A 22,508-nucleotide genomic window follows, 5' to 3' on the forward strand; every position below is an offset into this window, starting at 1 on the left:
TTTTGCCTGATGTAATAGAAATAAGACTGCAGAAAATTTCGTCCTAGTCTTAGTACACACTACCAGTTTTCTATTCTTCATGAGCTGCATGCATCTGATCACTTGAACAATCACAATCAAAGATGTTTTCTCTCCTAAGGTCACTAGGAAGGAACTCTTCCCCTGCGGCACGCGGAAGAAGTTCCTCAACAGTACAATAACTTTCTGCATTGCAGTAACTGCAAATATAATAGCTTTTGAAGTATTGGTTTTTGAAAGCATATGAGATTACTCCCACTCAAGATGTGCAACAGATGTATCTGAGAACGGTAGCGAGGTAACTTGGTGAAAGAGGGATTGAAAGAGGCATAAAAACGTAAATTCTATTGTTATGTACACATATTACAACTGATTAGGAAACGTTAAATGGCCAATTTATTTACAGAGTCAACAGAAGATGAAACCCAACCACATAGTATCCACAATTTCCGCATCAGTAAAGCCAGCCACCCCTATAATGCTCATGCTTCTCTCAAAACCACCCATTGTATTAACACTGTCACCCTCCCAGGAGAACCAAAGAATATCTGCACACCTGAGACAATAATACAAACAGATAGTGACATCAAAATCATACCGATGGAAAACTATGGTCCAAATTTTGACAACATAGAAGAAAGTAATGCCATAAATGAAAATCATTATTTCTGCAGATGAATAACTAATCTATAAACATTAGAAATCTAGTTGCAACATCTTACAACCCCAATGAAAATCCCCCTACTATTCTACATTAGTAAGATAACATACCTCTAATCACACTCATCACCTCCCTGTTCAAAAAGATTCCCCATTCCCATGTCTTCTTCTATGTCATTATTTACAAACTTGAGTTGAGCCTCCATTTTAAAGCCGTGCTCTCTACTATTTACAGTCTCAAGTCGAGTCTTTGTCTCTGGGCTGTCATTTTTATTTACAGAGCCCGTGCTTCCTATTGTTATCTGAGGAACACCCCACCCAGTTTCTTCACTACCACTGCGATGTTCTGCGAGTCCAGCACCGCTGTCAGTCATGGTATCAAGAGAGTTTGAACTGCTTCTGCATGAAAGCCTGCCCTTTTCAGATATCCCAGACCTCTGTTGAAGAAGTTGCCCACTGATATTGCTATTCACAGCAGCAACCCTGGGTAAGAGAAGATACTAATTCATGTACAGCAGCATTTTCTTTCCCTTTGTGCATGGCAGAGGCAACAAACAAGACAAAGAAAACAGAGATATGCCATGCAAGTAAATAAATGAATGCATAGAAAGTCAGGTCACCTTGTTTGTTGGAACACTGGAGTCTGAAGATAGTCAAAAACTGGGACTAAATCCTTTGACCTTGCTTCAATCATGCGAGTCGGAATCCTTTCAATCTCAATTTCTCCTCCTGTAGCAGTTTCACCATCCATCTTCACACCTTCCACAATCATTGACTGAAAGTATAGCTGGCAAACAATAACCAAAAGCATCATAAACATCGTATCAAGGAATTCATATGAATATCATGCATAATGACAATTAAGAAATCAACCTATAAAATAGATACCTCAGGTCTTGCCCATAGTGGACTTCGAGTTCCATGCATCTGCAGTTCGGCTTCTGAAATATACAAATGATGTTTTTCCTCAGGGGTGATCTTTTCTTTTGTGACAGAACTCCAAGCTTCAGGATATACTGTGTTTCCCTTCTTCATCCCTTCAGGATATATCTTATTGTTGTCTAAATTTCCATTCTCACCATATATGTCAGTATTATCCTCCCGTTCTCTTCGGTTCTGCTTCTGACATACGTTCCACTTCTGGATAGCTTCAACTACTAATCTTGCATCACACTCGTGATCTGACTCATAAGCAGTGTTTAATCCAGTCACAGTTGTTAAATCTAGACCATTTGGTATTCGCAATGCATATTGTATCATGCAACCAGATGGAGAAAATACCAAAAGGTGGTACTTAGCCTTCAAAGAGCTGGAATCCACATGGTAATCATTGCCTTTGCAATTATGGAAAGAGGAAGCAATTGCCCCAGAGAGGGAATTCATCTTGCCAGTGGCGGCGGCCGCAGCACCAGTTACAGTGCCTCTCCAGCTATTGTTTCCATTTCTTATTCTACTAACAACAGAAAGTGTAACTGGGGGACCAGATGAACAGAGGCTCTGCTGATTAGGCATTTGCGAACCTGAATTAGGTGGCCAACGAACTGCTGACCTAGTTGTGACACCTGATACAGTATTTTTTGGATTAAAGCTAGCATCAGAATTTGGAATATCAACAGTTCCTCCCCAAGGATTTATAGCAAACAGATGGCTGGTCCCCCTAGAGGAACTAACCATAATCCAGTTGCTGTCGTCACTGAAACTAATGTCCTGAATAATCTGCAAAGGTACAGACAAATAGAGAATAAGATTAATGTCAAACAAGTGACTGTTGTTACACGCAACACCTGACCAAAAAAGAACACGATTCTTACTGCATGCGTCATTCCGCGCTGTAGCCTGTAAAGATGTACATGAGATGCATCAGCATCAGTTGAAGAGGAGACTCCAGGAGGTCCAGGCATTATCTTAAAAACATTGATGTTATGCCCCTGAACCGAAGCAGACACTAAAAGCGTGCCACTAGGATCAAAGCATAATGCAGAAATAGGACTCTGGTGAGCCCTGAACTGTGCAATAACAGCTTTACTGACAATGTCTCTGACAATGACCTGACAAACCAAAGGAAATAATAAACACAAGGAACCCAAATTGAATATGAAAGGACCAGCAAAGGTGTCAGTTACCCCTATAACTTTATTTAGTCAAAATCACAACGATTAAATCATGAAAATGATGAGTAAATACCATGCCTAATAGCACGAATATCCTTCCATCATATACATAGTAAATTGATGAAATTCGTGGAGTATAAGAACATTTTCAAAATCAGGTTGCACAACACAAGTGAAAGCTTGTACTCATGATGTATAAAAAGGGTTTTTCTGAAGATACACTAAAATTCTATCAAATTCTAAAATACAAGCTACATTAGCATGAAAACAGAATTTTGAGGACATATACCATTCCAACACTATCTGTGTCTGTTGACAGGCCATTGACAGTTCCATTGGCTTTCCGGCCAGGATTCCCTGCTTGAGGATAAGTAATACCATCAGGTACAAGCTCCGAGTAGTACTGGGACAGCTTCTTATACCCCATGTCTCCCAAGGTCGCAATCCCAGCAGCTAGTTGCTTGCTTGACTCTTTTGCATAGTGAACAACCAGGCTCCCATTTGAAGGAAAACTAGCGGAAGGTGCCAGATGTTGTGGATTAACGCGCCCAGAATTGGTTACTGCAACAGGACTTCCACTATAAGCTAGCCATCTCTTGCCTACTGCAACAGGTCCACAGCTTATACCTCCAGAACCAGGGAATCCCGTAACTATAGGATTGGTGAGAATAGTATATTCCCGCTCCAACGTTGTTGCATCAAAACAGTGTATCTGCAATACACAAAATTAGATACTCATGCATTGGAGAAAGAGAAGTAATTGTGGCAAAAACTTTGCATATACAGGTGTACCTGAGTTGCTTGAGAAATAGCAACAACTCGAGAACTGCACTTTACAGAATAAATAGCTGATCTGAACTTCAGCACATGAACATAGGATTGGGATCTCAAGGAATAGAACCGAACAGCAGTAGGCACAAAACTACCGTTCACTTTGTCATGGCTGTTTGTAGTAACACCATTGCGAGGGGCAGTGCCATCCTCTATGTTATTATCAACAGAAATTGACCCATCAGCACAAACTACCAGCAATGGACGGCTTTCAGCAAACTTGTCATCCGATCTCTTTGATGCTATTGGTTTAGGTAGCATTTGCATAAATGAAATAGGACCATCATGTGTGAAAACCAGGTCACGGACATTATCTGCTTCTTCAACATCCCAAACCTGGAAACCAGAGCGGTAACCCAGCAGAAGAACTTTCCGGTAGACATTTCCCTCCCCCTCTAACTTGTCAAATCCAGCCCAGTTTACCTGTATTTTCCAAAGAGATTAAGACAAAAGTTAAATTTCACCAAAAACAAAAGTAACAACAATAACAATATAAAGAGCAGACTAATCACAAAACAATTGTTTGGCAGTATATAAAGAGAAGGACAAATCTTGCAGAGAAACGTGAAAGCAATAAAGGAAGATATGTATTTTGTATACCCATGCTGAAAGATAAACAATCTCAAACATATATCAATCTACTATCTTAGCAAAATCCAAAGAACATACCCAGATAAGTCCTCCCATCACTTAACAAGTTAACAGAATTACATTCATATGGTCCTAAACTGATTAGTAGATACAAATAAAGCTCCACTCTCAAAACTGATAGATGACTTCTCAACAGTTGAACACCCTTTCAGTTTCTCACTTACTTTTTGCCAGAGGCTGCGCACAAGAATGTATATCCCAGATATGCAACAATGACCTATTTGGATTACCAAAAATACAATAAGGCACAGAAATCTGCACAAGCTTTTGCTGTGAATTGAACTCATGTTTTCAAAATTCAAAGTAATAATACACAACAATAACAAGTTAAAATATTATTACTTTCTGGACGCAATACAAGATGATGTAAGTCTACAGTTCAGAATCTCATTCACAGGGGCAACATAATCAAACCAAGCAAGAATTACATAAATCATCTCATATCTTTCCAAGCACTCCAAAAACAATTTTCCTTTTGAGGCATCTAACTTCTAGTCAACCAGCAATTCACAATGTGCCTCCAAAACTGTCAGTTTTTTAAAGATAAATTTTTCTTTTTGGTTTTGTGTGACAAAGTTAGATAAAGACGCTGTTTAGCTGTAAAAGTGGTCCCCAGGTAACTCTATCAGTAGATAAAGGAATGATCAGTTCAGTTACTTTCTAGTTTCTACCAAAATTAATTTGCACATGAAGCAGTAAATACATCATTAAATTGTGACTAATCGAGTCCATAGACTCTAAATTCTATAATAAAACATTATCCACTACAAGTCTACAGCAACTCATATTATGGAAAACTAGTGCATGCTGAAATCAACTTTAGCTATAAACTTATCCAAAGTTCCACCCCACAATTAATAAAACCAAAAGCCAGGGATCTCTAAATCTACATGACAACCAATAATGTCGCACAAGCCATGATCTCATTAGAGATTCATTTTGTAAAAAAAAACCTCTTACAAAGTCGAAACAAAATTCTCGCGCAGGCACATGATACATGTGTAGTGTCAAGTCAAAGTAGAATATTGCAAGGTATTTCGGTTACTCAAATTCAATCCGATCCCTCTTATTTCCAACCATGCCTTCGGTAACTTCTAGTTAAAAGGACAAAGGAGCAACTCTTTCATTAGAGATTCGCTTTGTAAACAAAAACCTCTTACAAAGTCAAAACAAAATTCTCGCGCAGGCACATGATACATGTGCAGTGTCAAGTAAATGTAGAATATTGGACGGTATTTCGGTTACTCAAACAGACCAACATTCAATCCAATCCCTCTTGTTTCCACCCATGCCTTCAGTAACTTCTAATTATAAGGACAAAGGAGCAACTCTTTCATACTATAAATTAAGGTCAAACTCAACTTGTTGACCAGCATGAGTAATCCACTATATCATCTAAATCATACTTGAGAAGAAAATGTCCTTATCCTTCAACATATGCCTTACTATCATATTTGAAAATCAGGATGCACATTTAAATAGACTGAGATTAGTATGCCTTTACTCTAAAACAGTGTTTAATATTATTTCATATGATAATACAGCATCTCGAATAGACTGGCCGGCAAAACTTATTTAGACCATCTGGAACCCATCTGAATCATTTCTATGGTCACCTGAGGCAGGTGCGGCAGAATGTGGAAAGTAAAACATTTCTAGTGAATTAAGAGAAAATGTCTGGTTTTTGAAGGGTGGATGGATCAAAATCAGAACTTTTCAGACCACGAAACATAAAAATATTTTGCCAAATCTTTCCAAATTAGTGTACTTAATCGCAATAGAAATAGCTTAAAATGCAATATTAATGTTATTTGGATCAAAACACGTGGAATATGTATCATGCAGCCGACAAAATACTAAGCAAAACTCACTCAATAATGCTTACATATCCAAATATTGATTCAAATAACACGTGTAGGCTCGTGATTACTAAACTAAACAATCTTGAAAACTTCTGCGCTATCCGACATTATAGACAAGCGACAAGTCACAATAGGTTGTTGCGGATTACGAATCAGAACCTACGATTCCAAACTGCCACTTTCTCTACATACACGTGGATATTTTTCTTACGACAAATCTACCAGATTATCCACTATTCCCAGCACGAAAACGCCAACATTCGTTAATAGATAGTAGGTCAACAAGGAATCAAATCTTGTGAACCATGCATGCATAAAACCCTAAATTCTGTGAAGCACACACGCGATGACAACGATCACAGTTCCGAGCAACTGATGTTTTTCACAACTAGCACAGACACTCGCAATAATAGACAATCAAACTTACTCGAAACATATTTCAGTAACCATGTGGTGCACTTGTGTTCTCTTTTCATGTTGAAAGATTCACATACAATAAATCTGAGTAACATCCAAACCACAAATCTTACAACTGACATTCTTTACACACATATCAGTAACCACACAGTGCATTTGTGCTCTCTTTCCATGATTAAAGATTAACATGCAAGAAAGCTAACTAATATCTAAACCACAAATCTCAGAACTGAAACGCTTTACCTATAATCCTACATTCAATCAGCATTTACAGTTTTTCCTTTCCAGCCTTTTTTTCCTATCTTTCCCAACCACAAAGTCTAGTCTTTTCCAGCCACAAAGATTAAACTACAATGTATATCAACACAATAAATGAACTGAACTATACATTAAACACAAACTCATACAGGTTTGCTCAACAAATCAATTTTCTCCAAAACTTACAAGAAACAATAAAAACTCCCTACTAAAACAAAAACCAAACAACTTGTCTTACCTGATCATGGTTGGCATCATTATCCCTCTCCGCAATAGAAGAGGCCGCCGACACCGCCGACCTGGCAACAGTTGAAGCCCCAGAAGAAACAATTCTCAGATAACTCGAAAGGGCCCGAAACGAGCTTGGAATGAAGCCGTTGGTCTTGGCATGGCGGGAAACACCACCACCTTTGCGGCCAGCATCATTCATCATCCCAAGAACCACCAAAACCAGCAATACCCAGATCAAGAAAACACCTCCTGATGATTTTAACTTCTTCTTCTTCAAGAGGAACTGTCTTAATCATAACCCTTCAGAGCTGTTTCTCCTTTGAACTTAAAAAAAAGGCCAACCCAAATAAGAAACAGCTCCAAATTCACAAGCTTTAGGTACCAAGTGTCTCCATCTCCTGGTTCCACAACCTAAAGCATCCAAAATTTCCCGCAAGCACCCAAAACGCAAAACCAAAAACCCAAATCGTCACAACCAAAAAGAAAAAAGAAACAAAAAAAATTAAAAACCCAACAAAGGCCTTCGCCTCTGGTTTTTCACGTCGTTTAGTTAATAAAAACAAACAAGACGATCAGAAGTGCGCAACTGCCTTCAAGAAAAAACAAAGTCCCCCTTCTTAAAAGGTCTTATCTTCAATGACCCAGAAGCTGAAATCTAGAAACCGAGCCAAGGAAAAACGAAAGATGCAATCTTTGCTGTGAAAAGAAGCTTCTTGAATCAGAAAAAATAAAAGAATTTAGGGAACGAAAAGAATGGGGTTTTGTAAAAAAAAAAATTGAAAAGGGTTTGAAATTGAAATGTGGAGAGGATTAGGGGTAGGGTTTCCTCAAGGAAAAACCGCCGAGAAATCGCCAGAAAACCTGGGGGGAGATCGGAGGGGAGAGATACAGACAGAGAGAGAGAAGAGAGGTTGGATAATGGCAATGATTTTTTTTTTTTTTCTGTTTTAAATTTTTGGGATGATAATAATAAAAAAGAAAAGAAAAAATTTAGATGAAAAAGACTATTCGTTTACGACTCTATCTATCAGCTTGCTTCTGCTATGTGCCTATCTTGAAACGATTGTCAAAGTTTGGAGATTGCTTTGGTTTGATTTGGTTTAGTTTTGGGTTATTGTATATAGTTGAACCAGAACAACTTCTTCAACCTCCTCTACACGTTTCTTTGCCTTCCATTTCAAATTTTTTTTTTTATCTAAAGATTAATCTGATTTTGGTAAAATATGGTAAGGTTTTCATCTTTGTGGTATATAATGTCAATTTTGTGACTCCACATTTGAGGATATTTATTTTTTTTGGATTGGAGAGGAGAGATCACATGCATGTGTAATGTATTGTGTTTGTAGTTTAAAGTAATGAACGACAATGTCTACCTCTTATTAATAAGAAGAAAAAAAAAATTTGAATAATGGTATAAATATGAGGCTCATAAAATTCTAGCCAAGTTCTATAGTTTTAGTGGGTTTGTCTTTCTTAAAGAGACCACAGTTAGGATGGGTGCAATTTCAATCAACAATTTCATTTTTTTTTTCTTCTCTTCTTTTATGAATACAAACTTAGAAGCATTGTCTGCAAGGAAGAGAAGGTTTCTTTACACTCAAAAGGGTATTTGACCTCTTATATTGAAATGAAATAGAATAGGGGCACCTTGTTGTTTGCATGGGAAAGGAAAATTATAAATGATAACCATATTGTACCTTGCTTGTGGTGGTCTTTTTACCTCCACAATAAGCAATTGCAAATCATTGCTTTCAAATTTACCCATCATGTGTAGTATTGACAACATAGAACTTCTTTTAACAGCAATGAGCATTTATGTGATGAATTGTGAGGACCATAAATGTGGGCAGGTATTTGTTAGTAGGATGAGTTTTGATTTCTTCCTCTTAAAAAACAGAGAAGAATTTCAAAAAAAAAAACAGAGAAGAATTTGTATGATATATGTTCAACTACATTAAAGTCGGTATTGATTTTGGAGTTCTAATGTGCCAAGTATAGTTGAGCCTTCACAAACCTAGGCTAGAAAAACGTCAGTGCTGCGGACAAATTAAAAGTTACAAAGAGAGAAAAATCGTTGCTAAAGTTGGAGCTAAATATAGTTGAGCCAGATATTCCCTAAAGGGCTTGGGGCGTCTAGCGGTGCTGCCGCTTCACAACTCAGTCATCTCATATGAGTGTCATTCCCTAAACTACTCAAAAGATTGTATTGTCTCCAGATTCTGAGTTACTTATGATTTGGCATTTATGTCTCGATACAATACAGAATATTGGGTGGCTCTCACTTGGTCCGGTATGGTGGTCACTATCTTATATTGCTAGTTAAGGAATGAGATTGCTTCCGATACTTGCAAATTTCTCACTTGTTTCAGACTTTCAGCGGTTTTTGGATGTTGCCTTGGGGTTCCATATACCCCTAGTTAGGTGATGATTGATGTTCGTACTACGATTGTAACGAATTAATCATCTTGTGATATTTAACCTGGGATAGTCAAAAAGAAAAAGGACATCCTAACCAAAAAAAAAAATCAAGTAGACACGAATCAATAATGGAAATTAAGCCTGTTGGAGCATGGAACATGATGTTTGTTAAGTATTGCAGATTATTGGGTATTTTTTTCGTTTTGACTTTTTGTTTGAAATTAGTTGGATAAAGAGCAAAGACTTTCTAGGAGGGGGTTCTGTATGACTTGCTTCCCAAGTATTTTTTTTCTTGGAGGTCAAGCATGACGTATTTTTTTTTTTTTATAAAGAATTTCTTCCATTCTCCACCATTTTTCTATTTTCCTAAAAATTGCAATAGATCCCTCCTCCAATACCCGCTTTCACCCCACCACTCACCTGGTCGCCCCTTACGTCGCCCACCACGCTCTTTACAACAAGGCGATTACTCAATGACAGTTTGTTGAACTAGTGTACAATTTTTAGTTATATAAACATCGATGTTGAGTTGTTAAATAGATAATACAGGGAGGGGGAGAGAGAGAGAGAGAGAGAGAGAGAGAGAGAGAGAGAGAGAGAGAGAGAGAGAGAGAGAGAGAGAGAGAGAGAGACTTGAAACAAAACTTAATCCTTATAACCACTATACATCAACACTATCGATCATATAATTCACATTACAGTGCAACAATGTATCTGTCACGCCCTTGATTTTTAACACAAATAAAAATCGATATATAATCTCATAATTATACATGCATGAATGTTCAGTCATCAATATCAAATACCTGGAAACTTTTTCCCTTTAAACTACATACGAATTGATGCCTTGAACCCACTATATCAATATTGACCCGCCCACAGAGTCATATATTACATAAGCTTACGAATTAAATTGTCAACAACAAGATAAAACGTAAATGCTCCTCAGAGTTTACTACAACGGAAATCCTTATCTACGGTAAAGTTACAAAAATGGCTTTCTACCGTTAAGCTGCAAGTGCGCTATCTCAGCTTCAGTCCCGATTATCCTACCCTGCAGGATTAACCCCTACACAGTTGGAATGGTGCACCGGGTTGCCACACAACAAACCCGGTAAGCTTTTGCAAGCCCGTATGAGTAACTCAAAACAACTCACACAAAATCATAGGATAAAGCCTACACGTTTCAATCGAGAAAACCAAATCATGCTTTGATACCTTCAAACACGAAATAAAGGAGAATAACTCACACTTTAATTTCCTGTCAAATCGAAATAAAAGAAAGCAACTTACACCTTGGTTCCTTTTAAAACTTTTAGAAAGCAACTCACTCCTTGATTTCTATCAATATAACATAGAAAACAACTCACACCTTGAATTCTATCAATTGTACCATAATCGTACCATAGAAAGCAACTCACACCTTGATTTCTATCAAATCGTTAATAAAGAAAACAACTTGCACCTTGTCCCCTTAAAAACCGTTAATAGGGAAGCAACTCACACCTTGTTCCCTAAAAACACGTAATATCATGAGTTATTAATAACCAATTCTCGTTACCCCATGAATTACCTATATGGCAGATAGATTAGAGCTCTAACTGAAAACGTAACCACTCGTCCGGCTAAAGACGTGATTACCTGATATTCTGCCCAAGGTCATAGACCTTCGTTCCTTGGGCCGCACAGTCCCTTGGAGCAAAACATTAAAGGAGTCGCACTGGACCCAAAATGTTACACAAATCGCAACGCTTTTGAAAACATTCGAAATCAACATTTCCATAATCATTGTTTTCCGAAAAACCATAACACAAAACAATAAAAAGCATCATTCCATGCATATTGTTTTCATACACAAATCTCAACGCTTTTCCCAAATTCAACGCTTTTCAAAACAAATCGAAATCAACATTTCCACAATCATTGTTTTCCGAAAAGCCATAACACAAAACAATAAAAAGCATCATTCCATGCATATTGTTTTCATCAATCCACAAACCACCAAAACATATATATTTCACGTAAATATATATATATATATATATGTAGTCATCCGCTCAGGAATGCCTACTAATACCAACTATAGTTTGCAGTTAAATCAATAACTCTCCAAACGATAAAGGTAATTCCGTTCATTAATGAACCTTGTGAGATTACTCACCTCGAAACTCCCGCTGCGTCTTCAATACAGAACAAAGAAGCCAAACCAACCAAAATAGTTGTCCAAAGAATACCTCGTCACGTACCTAAGGAATTACAGCTCTGATTCAGTTAACGAATCACAATTTAATAAAGTTCGAATCCCCAAATCGAACCAAAATCTCAAGGTACTGCCAATTTTAGGCTAAACCACTTCCGAGACCTCCCAAAATCTCCGGAACACTTCCACGATCGATGTGTCCAAGTCACAAGTCGATCCGATGCTTAAATCCTCAAGGATTTGAATAAATTCACCGATAAGAAACGGTAAAAATCATAACAAATCCATACGAACTCCAAAATTTGCATACTATATATCGAAACGCTTGTATCAACGAATAGAACATATATAATACCAGAAACAGTTCCCTAGATGGCCAGAACACCGCCGGAACGCCACCATAGGCGGTGGCGCACCGCCGCCGGCCAAAACTCATTATTTCCCAAAACTCCCAACATCAAAAAGTTTCATCTAAGCATGCTTGTGAATTTTCATAACTAGCTCGAAGTCAGAAAACAAGCATAAAGGATCGAAAACTACCTCACAAGCTTTGAATTTTTGCTCAATCCGAGTTGAACCGATTTCCACGTAAATCGATCCAAACAATCACCAAGGATCGATCAAGGAGGCTCCCACGAACCCAAAGATGGAAGCTTGAAGTCGTGACGTCGCCGGAGCTAGGATTTCTGGTCGGGTCCGAAATCACCTAACTTTGTCTACTTTCAGCGCCGCCGTGGAGGAGGATCGCTGCTAGAGAACACCACAGAGACAACCAGACAGAGGAGACGAAGGGATCTGGAAAGTTTCATTGCCGGAGACTACCGGAGCTCGCAGGAAAAGACGGGTCGGTCGGCCGGGTTCGGGTCGGGTTAGGCGAAAAACTTCGGTTCTGAAGGTGTCGACCGAGAGAGAAGAGAGAGAATGGGAAAACTTCCGGAAAAGGAAATGGAATTATGAAAATAATTTCTGAAATTCCATATTTATACCAAAATGGAAACTTCTTCCAATGGCCATAACTTCTTCATACGAACTCCGATTTTCGCGTTCCACATGTCCACGAACTCGTATCGACGCGCTCTACAACTTTCATGAATGAAGTTTTCAGAGAATCTCAACGTATCAAAAGTCATACTTTCCGAATAAAATTTCATCCGAAACACTTCCGCTCCATCCACGAGCCACGAAACTGTCCAATAACCATAAATTTAATTCCGGAAAATCCTCAGAAAATAATTACGAATTTCCGGGGTATCACAGTATCTAACCCGCAACACAATATGTACAATTTAGCAACTTGTATGTGAGAATGATGAAATCTGGATTGAGAGAGAAAAATTGGCTCGCCTATTGAAACTAGGGGTAAAGTCATGTTATTTTCTTAGTTTTCTTTTACCTAGCCACATCATTGTGTCTTGAAAAGTTCCAAGAAAGGGCAATAGGAGTAGGGAGAATATCACAAATGATCACTCAACTTTTACCTATTCGACACTTTGGTCACTTACCTTTTAAATATATCATTTTGGTTACTCAACTTTAACTCTGTTATTCACTTTAGTCATTTCGTTAATTTTTTTCATTAAAAAAAAATATATTGGCCATAATATTAATGATATTTTCGTCCAACCAATTGTGAAAATTTGAGAAATATGTACTAGAATGATTGGGAGAAGTGATCAAAGTGAGATAAAATACCCTTGGGTGACTAAAATGATTGACAGTGTAATAGTTGAGTGACCAAAGTGATATATTTGAAACTTAAGTGACCAAAATGTCGAATGTGTCATAGTTGAGTGACCATTTGTGAAATTCTCCCATAGGAGTATTAAGAAAATGACAGTTATGTTTTAGTATCTCTCATTTCCCCAAGTAGAAACAAGAAAGAAAAAAATGTTAGAGCTTAATCAAAATAAATTTTTACGAAAAAGATGATGAAGCTCCCATAGAACACCAACATCAACAGTATGAAACTTAAACCCACAGCAGCCTCAACACCCCAAAACTCCGATACTCCAAATTCAACCAGATTCAATTTCAAGTATGAAGGTCAAAACTACACATACACATTCCTGAGCAACAACTAGAGTCAAGAACAAAGCGGGGAAAACCAGCGCCGTCGTCATACACGCTGCCGCCGAAATCACCCAAAATACTAAATCTCTTAAATCTGAACTAAAATCAAAAATATGTACACAGAAATGTAAAGCGCGAAGAGTAGATCCTGTTTCAGGCCTCACTTACCGTCGAAGGTGACCAGAGTTGCCGAAAAATGCGCCGGAACCGCGGAAAGTATCGAGAGCTTCTCGGCTTCGATTCTCCTTTTTCGGAGCTCTTCTGTGAAAATCAAAGCAACAGGAATTTAGGCGACGTCAAGATGCAGCCGTGGCCACTGGTGCGACGCCGGGAGACGGCCGGACGACAGAGAAAAGGCTGGGTCTCCCGTTGATGCAAAACTGGTCGGGAAGGGTCCGGTGTGGGTCTCCTTCTGATGCTTCTCAAGTTGGTATATTCTCAAACTCAATGGTCCAGATCAAACGGTGATTAAAATGAACGGTCCAGGTCATGCCACCTCATAATTTCTATTTTCAAATAATTCTTGGATTATACCAACTTCCAAAATCATAAAAATAGCTCAAGTGTCATAAAAATACTCCAAAAATTCCTACGAGCCAATAACGACATCTAGTTTAAGCCTACGGCTCGAAAGATAAAATTTGACAAACAAAAAAGTTAAATAGTTTTTAAAAACTATAAAGAGTTTAAAAAGAATTGAAATTTAAATAAAAATAGCCCAATATTATCTTTCTTTCAAAAACAGGAAACCAAAATTTTGATGTCTCACAGGTAATGGCTTTTTACAACTATGGAAGCAACTTTTTACGTAGTTAAATGATTGTTGAACCCTGTATACTTTTTGCATCATTGAATATTTTTGCTTTTCCTGATAGCAGTAGCATTTTGATTTTGATTGTATTCTTTACATCTCCATAGCTTTGTTAGTCTCTGAGAATAACTTTCTCAGTCTCTGGCAGTAGCTTTTGTTATGCTTAGTAGTGACTTGTAGTGTTGGTGAAAGTAGCTTTTGCTGTTAGTAGGGGTCATCATGGGCCGGGCTAGGGCCAGCCCTACCCTAAATTTTAGGGCTTAGGGTCGGGCCGGGCCGGGCCTTATCAAAGTCAACAAAATTTAGGGTCGGGCCGGAGCTTAAATATGCTAATCCTTACCAGCCCAAAAAGCCCGATTCGCTAGGGCCGGCCTTCCGAATAGGGCCAAATAGGGCTGAAAAGGGCCTTATTTTGTATAACAAAAAAAAATACAATATTTTTTTTTCCTCAAAATGTGGCTCAATGATTATATAGGTAATACAAGACTCATTGTTTTTTGTTGATCATATTTAATACACACACACACACACACACACATATATATAGAAATTAACTTATAACATTTATTAATTTAGTTAAGGTGGTTATATTCAATTAACTATCTCTCTAAATCTATCAATATTAATTGTTGTGTAATAAGGAAAATAATAGTTAAAGAAAACAAAGCCTATGTAATGGAAAATAATAAAAAAATATATAAATTTTAAGGTTGGGCCTGGCCTGGCCTGGCCCTTACGGGCTCAATTGGGCCTGGCCGTAGGGTAGGGCAAGGCTTCATTTGCATGACCCTTACCCTACCCTATTTGAGAAAGGATAGGGCCGGCCAGACGGGTTTAGGGCAGGCTTAGGGTCGAAGGGCTAAATGATGAGGCCTAGCTGTTAGTAGCTTTTGGTGTTTATCATAACAGCTTTTGTTGGTGGTGACAGTAGTTATTGTTAGTTGTAAGAGTATGTTTTGTTGGTGGTGATAGTAGCTTTTAGTGTTGGTGAGAGTATCTTTTGTTAGTGACAAGCTTTTGTTGCCAGTGAGAGTAGCTTTTGGTGTTTGTGATAGTAGCTTTTGTGACATCGCCGGAGGCCAACGGAAATCTCATCAGAATAGTTTTTGTTGTTGGTGACAATAGCTTTTTGTGACCTCGCCGAAGGCCAACGAAAATCTCACCGGAGTAGTTTTTATTGTTGGTAAGAGTAGCTTTTGATGTTGGTGCAGTAGCTTTTCTGACATCGCCGAAGACCTCGCTAGAAATCTTATTGAAGTAGTTTTTGTTGTTTGTGAGAGTAGCTTTTGGTATTGATGACAGTAGTTTTTATGACCTCGCTGGAAATCTCTCCAGAATTCATTGAAAGTCGCTGGAGATTTTGCTGGAAGTCCCTGGAGACACTCACAGGAGGTTGCTGGATATTAGGAAATTTAGGTCACCTTCCGAAATCCCTAACCTAAGACCAAAATAAAATTAAGACATTAATCATAAACTATGCAAGCAAACACAAGACATTTTGATGAGGTTCAGTCAAACAGTTGACCGACGTCTTCGGACTTCGGGTGACAATGATAGCCGATCCACTAGATAAGAAGAATATTACAATTTGAAAAACATTTAGGTTCTTCCCACTCTAGAATATTTTTTCTCCTCACAACTTAAATTCTCAACAGAGAATTTCCAAATACGTACACCCAATCTCTCAAAGCTTGCAGCTTTCTAAAATCTATAATTGATCCACCCATGGATCTTTCTAAATGATGTCTCAACGGCACCCTCCAGAATGAGTCTCTTTCAACCCACAACGCGAGAATCTTCAAACTCTCACATCTTCTCAATCTCCGAAAGCACAAGCAATATCCTTGAATGCCTATTTGTAGACTCACAATTAGTCCGACTCCCAATAGGATCTTTAATCTTAAACCTCTACTTCTAAGAAAAATATCTAAGAGTCCTAGACACACTAGAACAAGTTTTCCAAAGCCTTACAAAATAAAGAATCTAAACCCAACAAGGACTTGGTTTTGAGCCGCAACCCTAGTGATTGGTGAACTTTTACTGAAAAAATGTCCCTTTACCCAAATTTAAGCTACACTAACTCTACTTACCAAACATTTTATGTGATTGCCCACTTACCCAATAAATTACATATTCTTTGCCCTAATACCCAATTAAGTATTTTTTTTATTGTTTTTTATTTATTTTTGGGACAATTTTGCCCTCTCTCTCTCTCTCTCTTTGTCACTTAGAGAGAGAGAGAGAAGTCATTCGAAACTTCGTCGGACTCCGATGATCGGCAACTGGAATCCAGTGACCGAAGATCGGAGTCCGGCGTCCGATTTTATTGCCCCCCCAATAAAAGTTTATTGTGTTTTATTTGGGGGGGAGGGGGAATAATAAAAGTCAGGTCGTACTTTAGGGTCTTCCGGCAACCTCCGGATCAGTGACCGAAGTCCGACGTCCAGTTTTATTGCCTCCAATAATACTCAATAAACTTTTATTGCCCCCAATAAAAATTTATTTTATTGGGTTTTATTGGAGGAAATAAAAGTCTCCGACAACCTCTTTGGGGACCTCTAGCGACTGGTGATAGGTGATAGGAGTCTGATTTTATTGCCCACCAATAATACTCGATAAACTTTTACTGTCCCCCAATAAAAGTAATAAAACTTTTATTGGGGGAGGGGCAATAAAAGTCTCCGGTAACCTATAAGATCTCTGACGTCCTCTTTGAGGACCTTCAGTGACCAGTGATCGGAGTTTGGCATCTGGTTTTATTGCCCCCAATAATAGCTAATAAACTTTTATTGCGCCCTAATAAAAATTATTGGGTTTTATTGGGGGGTGATAAAAGTCTCTAGCAACTTCTCCGGTGACCTATAAGATCTTCGACGACTTTTTTGGGGACCTCCGACATCCTCTGGCCGGTGACCGGTGAACAGATTCTGGCGAATAGTGATCGGCGTCCCACTAAGTCTTTAATGACTTTTTAATTATTTGGAGGGCAAACTTGTCTTTTTATATTTAAATGGGGTAAGTGGGCACACAACTCTTTTAGTAAAGTAAATGGACATTTGTTGAGTCCAAATTGGGTAAATAGTCAAGAGCCCAATTTTTATTCTAGCGGTATTTTCATTTTTTTTTTTTAATAATGGGGTTTGGAACCCAGTCAGGCTGGGAGGCTCATCCCCACACCTATGTTGTATTTTAATAAATTTTGATACCCCAGGGGGGATGAAATACCTATACCCTGGGCCATCTTAATAGCCTTACAATTATCCTCATAGAGGACATCTTGCAAGAACACAGGTGCCTCATCTAATGACAGATCAATAGAATGATCTAAACTAGCAAAGTGAATCTATCAGCTACACTATTTGCTTAACGAAATGTATGTCGAATTCTAAAAAAATTAAACTCTTGCATAAAGGCTTTACAATCTTCTAGAATACGACTAACCTCAAAGTTGCTCTCCCCCTGTTGGTTCAACGCAGCCACCAAAATTGAAGAGTTGCTCTCCATCTCAATCAACCTCCAACATTGTTGAATAGCTAATAGCAGCCCTGCCCAACAAGCCTTTGCTTCACCATGCAAGGCCGAACCCATGTGGGGAATAAATCTAGACCATCTTGCTTTGAAAACACCCCTGTCATCCCTAGCCACCACCCTAATTCCACCGTTACCACTTTCACTTTGATATGCCCCGTCAATATTCAGTTTCAGACGACCCCTCGGTGGAAATTCCTATTTTTTCACTGCCAAACGACGCCCTTGCTTAGGCTCCTTCTAGTGGTATTTTCATAAATATGTTGATTTTTGATTTCTAAAATTTAATAATCTTACGAGAAAAAAGAAAGTTAGTGAAACATTCAAAAATGAACCTCTTATGTTATTGACCCTAAAACCTAAACGGCTAAACCCTATAATTTTCTTTAACAACTTTTTCTTGGTTCTAAGTTCTAACAATTTTTCTCAACCGCCCCGGTACCCCACACAATTTTTTCCTTGGTTCTTCTTTTCTTTATTAGCTACAACCAAGTCTGAGAAGGTCTTAGGTAGGGCTGCCACGTGGTGGGGCAGTGAGGTCCTCTAATCACTGCCTAACATGGGGGGTATTTTAGGTATTTTATTTTGCAAATTGAGGACAGTTTTGGAACAAGAATTTTTTTTTTTGAGTTTTGATTGGTGGGCCGCACTACCCTACCACGTGGCAGCCCCTACCCAAGACTTTTTCACCAAGTCTCCCTCGAGTCTTCTTCTTCTTCTTCTTCATTTCTCCCATAAACCCTCTTCTTCTTTTCTAGGCTTCTCCCTCAACCAACGCGTTTAGGTCTGGACTGGGGCCACATGACTTTCCAAACTCAGTATAAGACCACAATGGAAGGAGGAAGATTTAGTTGGCTTTCAAAGTTAAGTTTTTTTTTTTTTATTTCAAGATTTAACTTCAAATTTGATTTAGTTTTTCACCACACAGGTCTTCCATATATAGTCACCAATTATACGTTTACTGGAATACAGTCCTGCATATGAGTTGTAAGTAGCTTCTGATTTATACATTTGCAATTACCTCCTTGGAATAGCTCAAATTGTTATTTAAAAAAAAAAAAAAACTACTTGTTAATCTAAATAAAAACTGAATTAGAAGTTCCAAAATACAAAATCTCAGATTCTCAACTAACTGAAGACGAAATAGGACAGGCACATATTCACGCTCTGTTATAGTACTTAATCTACAGCAACTGCAAGTACAAAATAAAAACACCACCAAGTGGATTTATTTACACGAAACTAAAATGACACAGAAAAATTACAACACACATACACCATGCCAGCAGCTCTTCCTGAAAGGATGTCGATATTTAAGAGTCTGTTGTAGAAGATGTAGTGAACTGTGAGGAATATGTGCTATAACCATTGGTAGAAGGCTCGCTTTGACCTCTACTTGAACCGCTATTATTGTCGGAAAACTTGGAGAACGATACTGCAGAAGCAAAATAGGTCGCCACAGGGAATTTCGATGGAAGAATTGGCACCGGAACTTCGAAGTTAAGTACTTGAATCGCTTGTTGTATCGAAGGCCTCATCACGTAGTCTGGGTGAGCACACCACAACCCAACAATGATTAAACACTCTACTTGTTTCTCATCAAAATCACCGCAGAGTTTTGGATCGGCTGTTTCAACGACTCTCCCTTCTCCATATAGCTTCCAAACCCATTCTACAATATTGATTTGATCTCTTCCCATATTGACATCAATCGGTTTTCTCCCACATGCTATCTCCAAAGCAACGATTCCAAAACTATAGACATCTGTTTCCTTACTAGCTTTTCCAGTAGTAGCACATTCAGGAGCCATGTAGCCCATTGTTCCAGCCAAAACCGTTGTTTGTGATTGTTTGCCATGATCCACAAGCCGAGCTAACCCAAAATCCCCAAGTTTTGCGTTGAAATTGGAATCTAACATGATATTGCTAGATTTGATGTCTCTGTGCAAAACGCATTGTTCCCATCCTTCGTGTAGATAAAGCAACCCCGATGCCAAGCCGTTAGCTATTTTGTACCTGGCCTCCCAAGTTAACAAACTTTTTTGTTTGAACAAATGTGAATCTAAACTGCCGTTGGGCATGAACTCGTAAACAAGCAGGAGTTCTTTTTTCTTGTGGCACCAACCAATGAGTTGCACCAGATTCCGATGCCTAAGTCGACTTATGATCCTTACTTCTGTTGCGTACTCCTTCACTCCTTGTTTAGATCCTTTGGATATCCTCTTCACAGCTACATATGAGTTCAAGTCCTTTATGAATCCCTTATAAACCCCACCAAATCCTCCCTGGCCAAGCTTTTCTTCCTCTTGAAAGTTACCAGTTGCCCGGACTAAATCGCCGTACAAAAACTTTCTGGGACCGGTCCCTTGTTCAAATTCATCGTCAGTGGCATCACCAACGATAGGATCTTCATCACTGTCCGTCGTTTCTTTCTTCTTCCAAAAGATAAAGCAGACCAAAGCCAACCCACCAACTAGAATAATACTTGCACCAACCCCCAACCCAACAACTAGTCCTTTATTGCCGGAGTTGGGATCAGAACTAGCCATAGGGCTAGGCGCAGGAGCAGAAGGTACACTTACCGGAGTGTTGTCCCTGGCATTCTCATCAACCAGAGGAGTTGAAGTAAAATTCCACGAGACGATCCTAAATATAGCAGAAGCGTTACCTGTTGAAGCCGAGAACCCAACAATGACCCGATCCGGTAAGACATGCTTCATCAGATCGACTGTGTGATTAATATAGCTCATCTCCTTGGCACCATTCTTCACAAAAGTTGTGAAGGCAACGCTAAGATTTTTTGTGCTAGAATTGTAACTGATCCGGACATCATTGTTTTGTCCATCGATAATACTACCATTCCAAGGCCTGGTAGTCAACGACTTGACAGTGTTGACGTCGATACCCACATGATCGTCGGATTCGAATGGGTCGTCGAAGGTTTCATTTGTGTTGGGGATGGATTCGTTGACGTTCTTGTAGATATCAAATTCCACCGCCACAAATGGGTACCGATGATACAAGGGGAGGCCGAGAGCAAAGCCGTCGTCGTTTGAGCTGTTGAGTTCGGACCCGTCTGGCGCTAAGAAGAAGGCCAGTCCATCACCGGCACCCCATGTTAAATTGGCATCATCTGGCGCATAAATGGAGAATGTAAAAGTTGTGGTGAAATCGGCGAGTTTTCTGGTTGCATTTTGTCGGAGCAGGAAGGGTTGCTTGTAGGTAGCTCGACCAGTTCCACCCTTTGGTTGGTCTTCTGCGCTTCTGGTGAGGTAGAGAAATCCGTTGTTAATATCAGCGACTGATTCTAGAGTTATATTGGCAATATCATCATCTTGATTAAAGCTCGGGAAATTAAAGCTTAATGGAGTTGCAGAAGGACAGAAGAGAAAGATCAAGAGATACAGTCTTGGTGCAAGAAGGAATCGAAGTTTTCCTGACCAGATTGATCCCATGTCACCGGAGTGATTGACAACCATTTTGAGGAGAGTTAGATAGCCAAGCCGTTTTGGATCGCAGACCAAATATTGGTGCTAGGAGTAGAGTCATTGCTTTCCAATTATTCCCAACACTTTTATCCTTTGAGGACTTGGACAATCCATGTGCAAGTCTTTTGAAGACTTGACTTGGGCCGGTACAATTCCTGTGCAGGAAAGAATGAAAATTATTCTATGCACCGACGGTGTAAGTGACCCAACCCTTATAAAATAATCTCAACCCTTGATATTTATTATCAACTTTATTTTTAATAAACAAAAAGTGTATTTAATGCAATCTAACCATTCATTTATGTTGGTGCAAGTGCACGGCGGTGCACTGAATAATCTCTCAGGAAAGAAAGTCTATATCCTTAATTAAACCCCACCCCCTACTGGATGGTATATACTTTAATTATGACAAGACCGCACATGCATGTCATCGAAAAAAGACCGCACATGAATGCTCGCAACTTGACTTGGTTCGCGGAGTGGAATTTAGAAGAGCAAATGAACATTTGCTATTTTCATGAAACGAGAAATCAAAATTTCTACCAACGGTTGCACGAAAAGTCAATTATATTCATTCTTGTAATTATGCAGAAAATGTAGCATGGTCCCAAATTTCAATTTTAAACCTTAAATTTTGAAATAAACGAGTCTTTCCTACAAAATACAAATCGGTACATCTTTATCTAAATATATTTTTTAATTTTCTACAATATAGTCTTTAGTTTCGATGAATCTAAAAGGAAGATGTCACACAAATTAGAGAACGCTTTATAATTTCATTAGCAATATAATAATCATAATAATCTTTTATGGAGAAAACAATATCACAATATTTTTCTTTTTAACCATTTTTTGTTTTGGTCGAAGTTCGAATATGATATTTACTTTTCTTTATGACATACCGAGAGAAGTTTGTTGTTCTTTTTAAATCTTTGTACTTGAACAACACCAAAG

The 22,508-nt window shown here is 38.6% G+C and overlaps 2 protein-coding genes across 3 annotated transcripts; both read right to left on the reverse strand.

Annotated features, from left to right (window-relative positions):
* Positions 1 to 298: 298 nt before the first annotated feature.
* LOC112202282 (autophagy-related protein 18f) lies at positions 299 to 8,138 on the reverse strand. 2 transcript variants are annotated; one of them, XM_024343221.2, is made up of 8 exons: positions 7,047 to 8,138; positions 3,582 to 4,043; positions 3,079 to 3,501; positions 2,490 to 2,726; positions 1,567 to 2,394; positions 1,299 to 1,465; positions 790 to 1,143; positions 299 to 574 (listed from the first exon to the last, which is right to left on the reverse strand). In XM_024343221.2, exons 1-7 carry the CDS (start codon positions 7,239 to 7,241, stop codon positions 792 to 794), a joined length of 2,664 nt encoding a protein of 887 aa, XP_024198989.1. In that variant the 5' UTR covers positions 7,242 to 8,138; the 3' UTR covers positions 299 to 574; positions 790 to 791. The 2 variants fall into 2 exon arrangements, with proteins under 2 accessions (XP_024198989.1, XP_024198988.1); XM_024343220.2 differs by having other exon boundaries at positions 790 to 1,161; positions 7,047 to 8,136.
* An 11,053-nt stretch (positions 8,139 to 19,191) lies between these two features.
* Positions 19,192 to 21,612, reverse strand: LOC112166650 (L-type lectin-domain containing receptor kinase IX.1). The gene has a single exon (XM_024303523.2). The coding sequence runs from the start codon at positions 21,543 to 21,545 to the stop codon at positions 19,380 to 19,382; it is 2,166 nt and encodes a 721-aa protein (XP_024159291.1). The 5' UTR covers positions 21,546 to 21,612; the 3' UTR covers positions 19,192 to 19,379.
* Between the last annotated feature and the right edge of the window lie 896 nt (positions 21,613 to 22,508).

The sequence above is a fragment of the Rosa chinensis genome, chromosome 5 (genome assembly GCF_002994745.2).
Source record: "Rosa chinensis cultivar Old Blush chromosome 5, RchiOBHm-V2, whole genome shotgun sequence".
NCBI lineage: Eukaryota > Viridiplantae > Streptophyta > Magnoliopsida > Rosales > Rosaceae > Rosa > Rosa chinensis.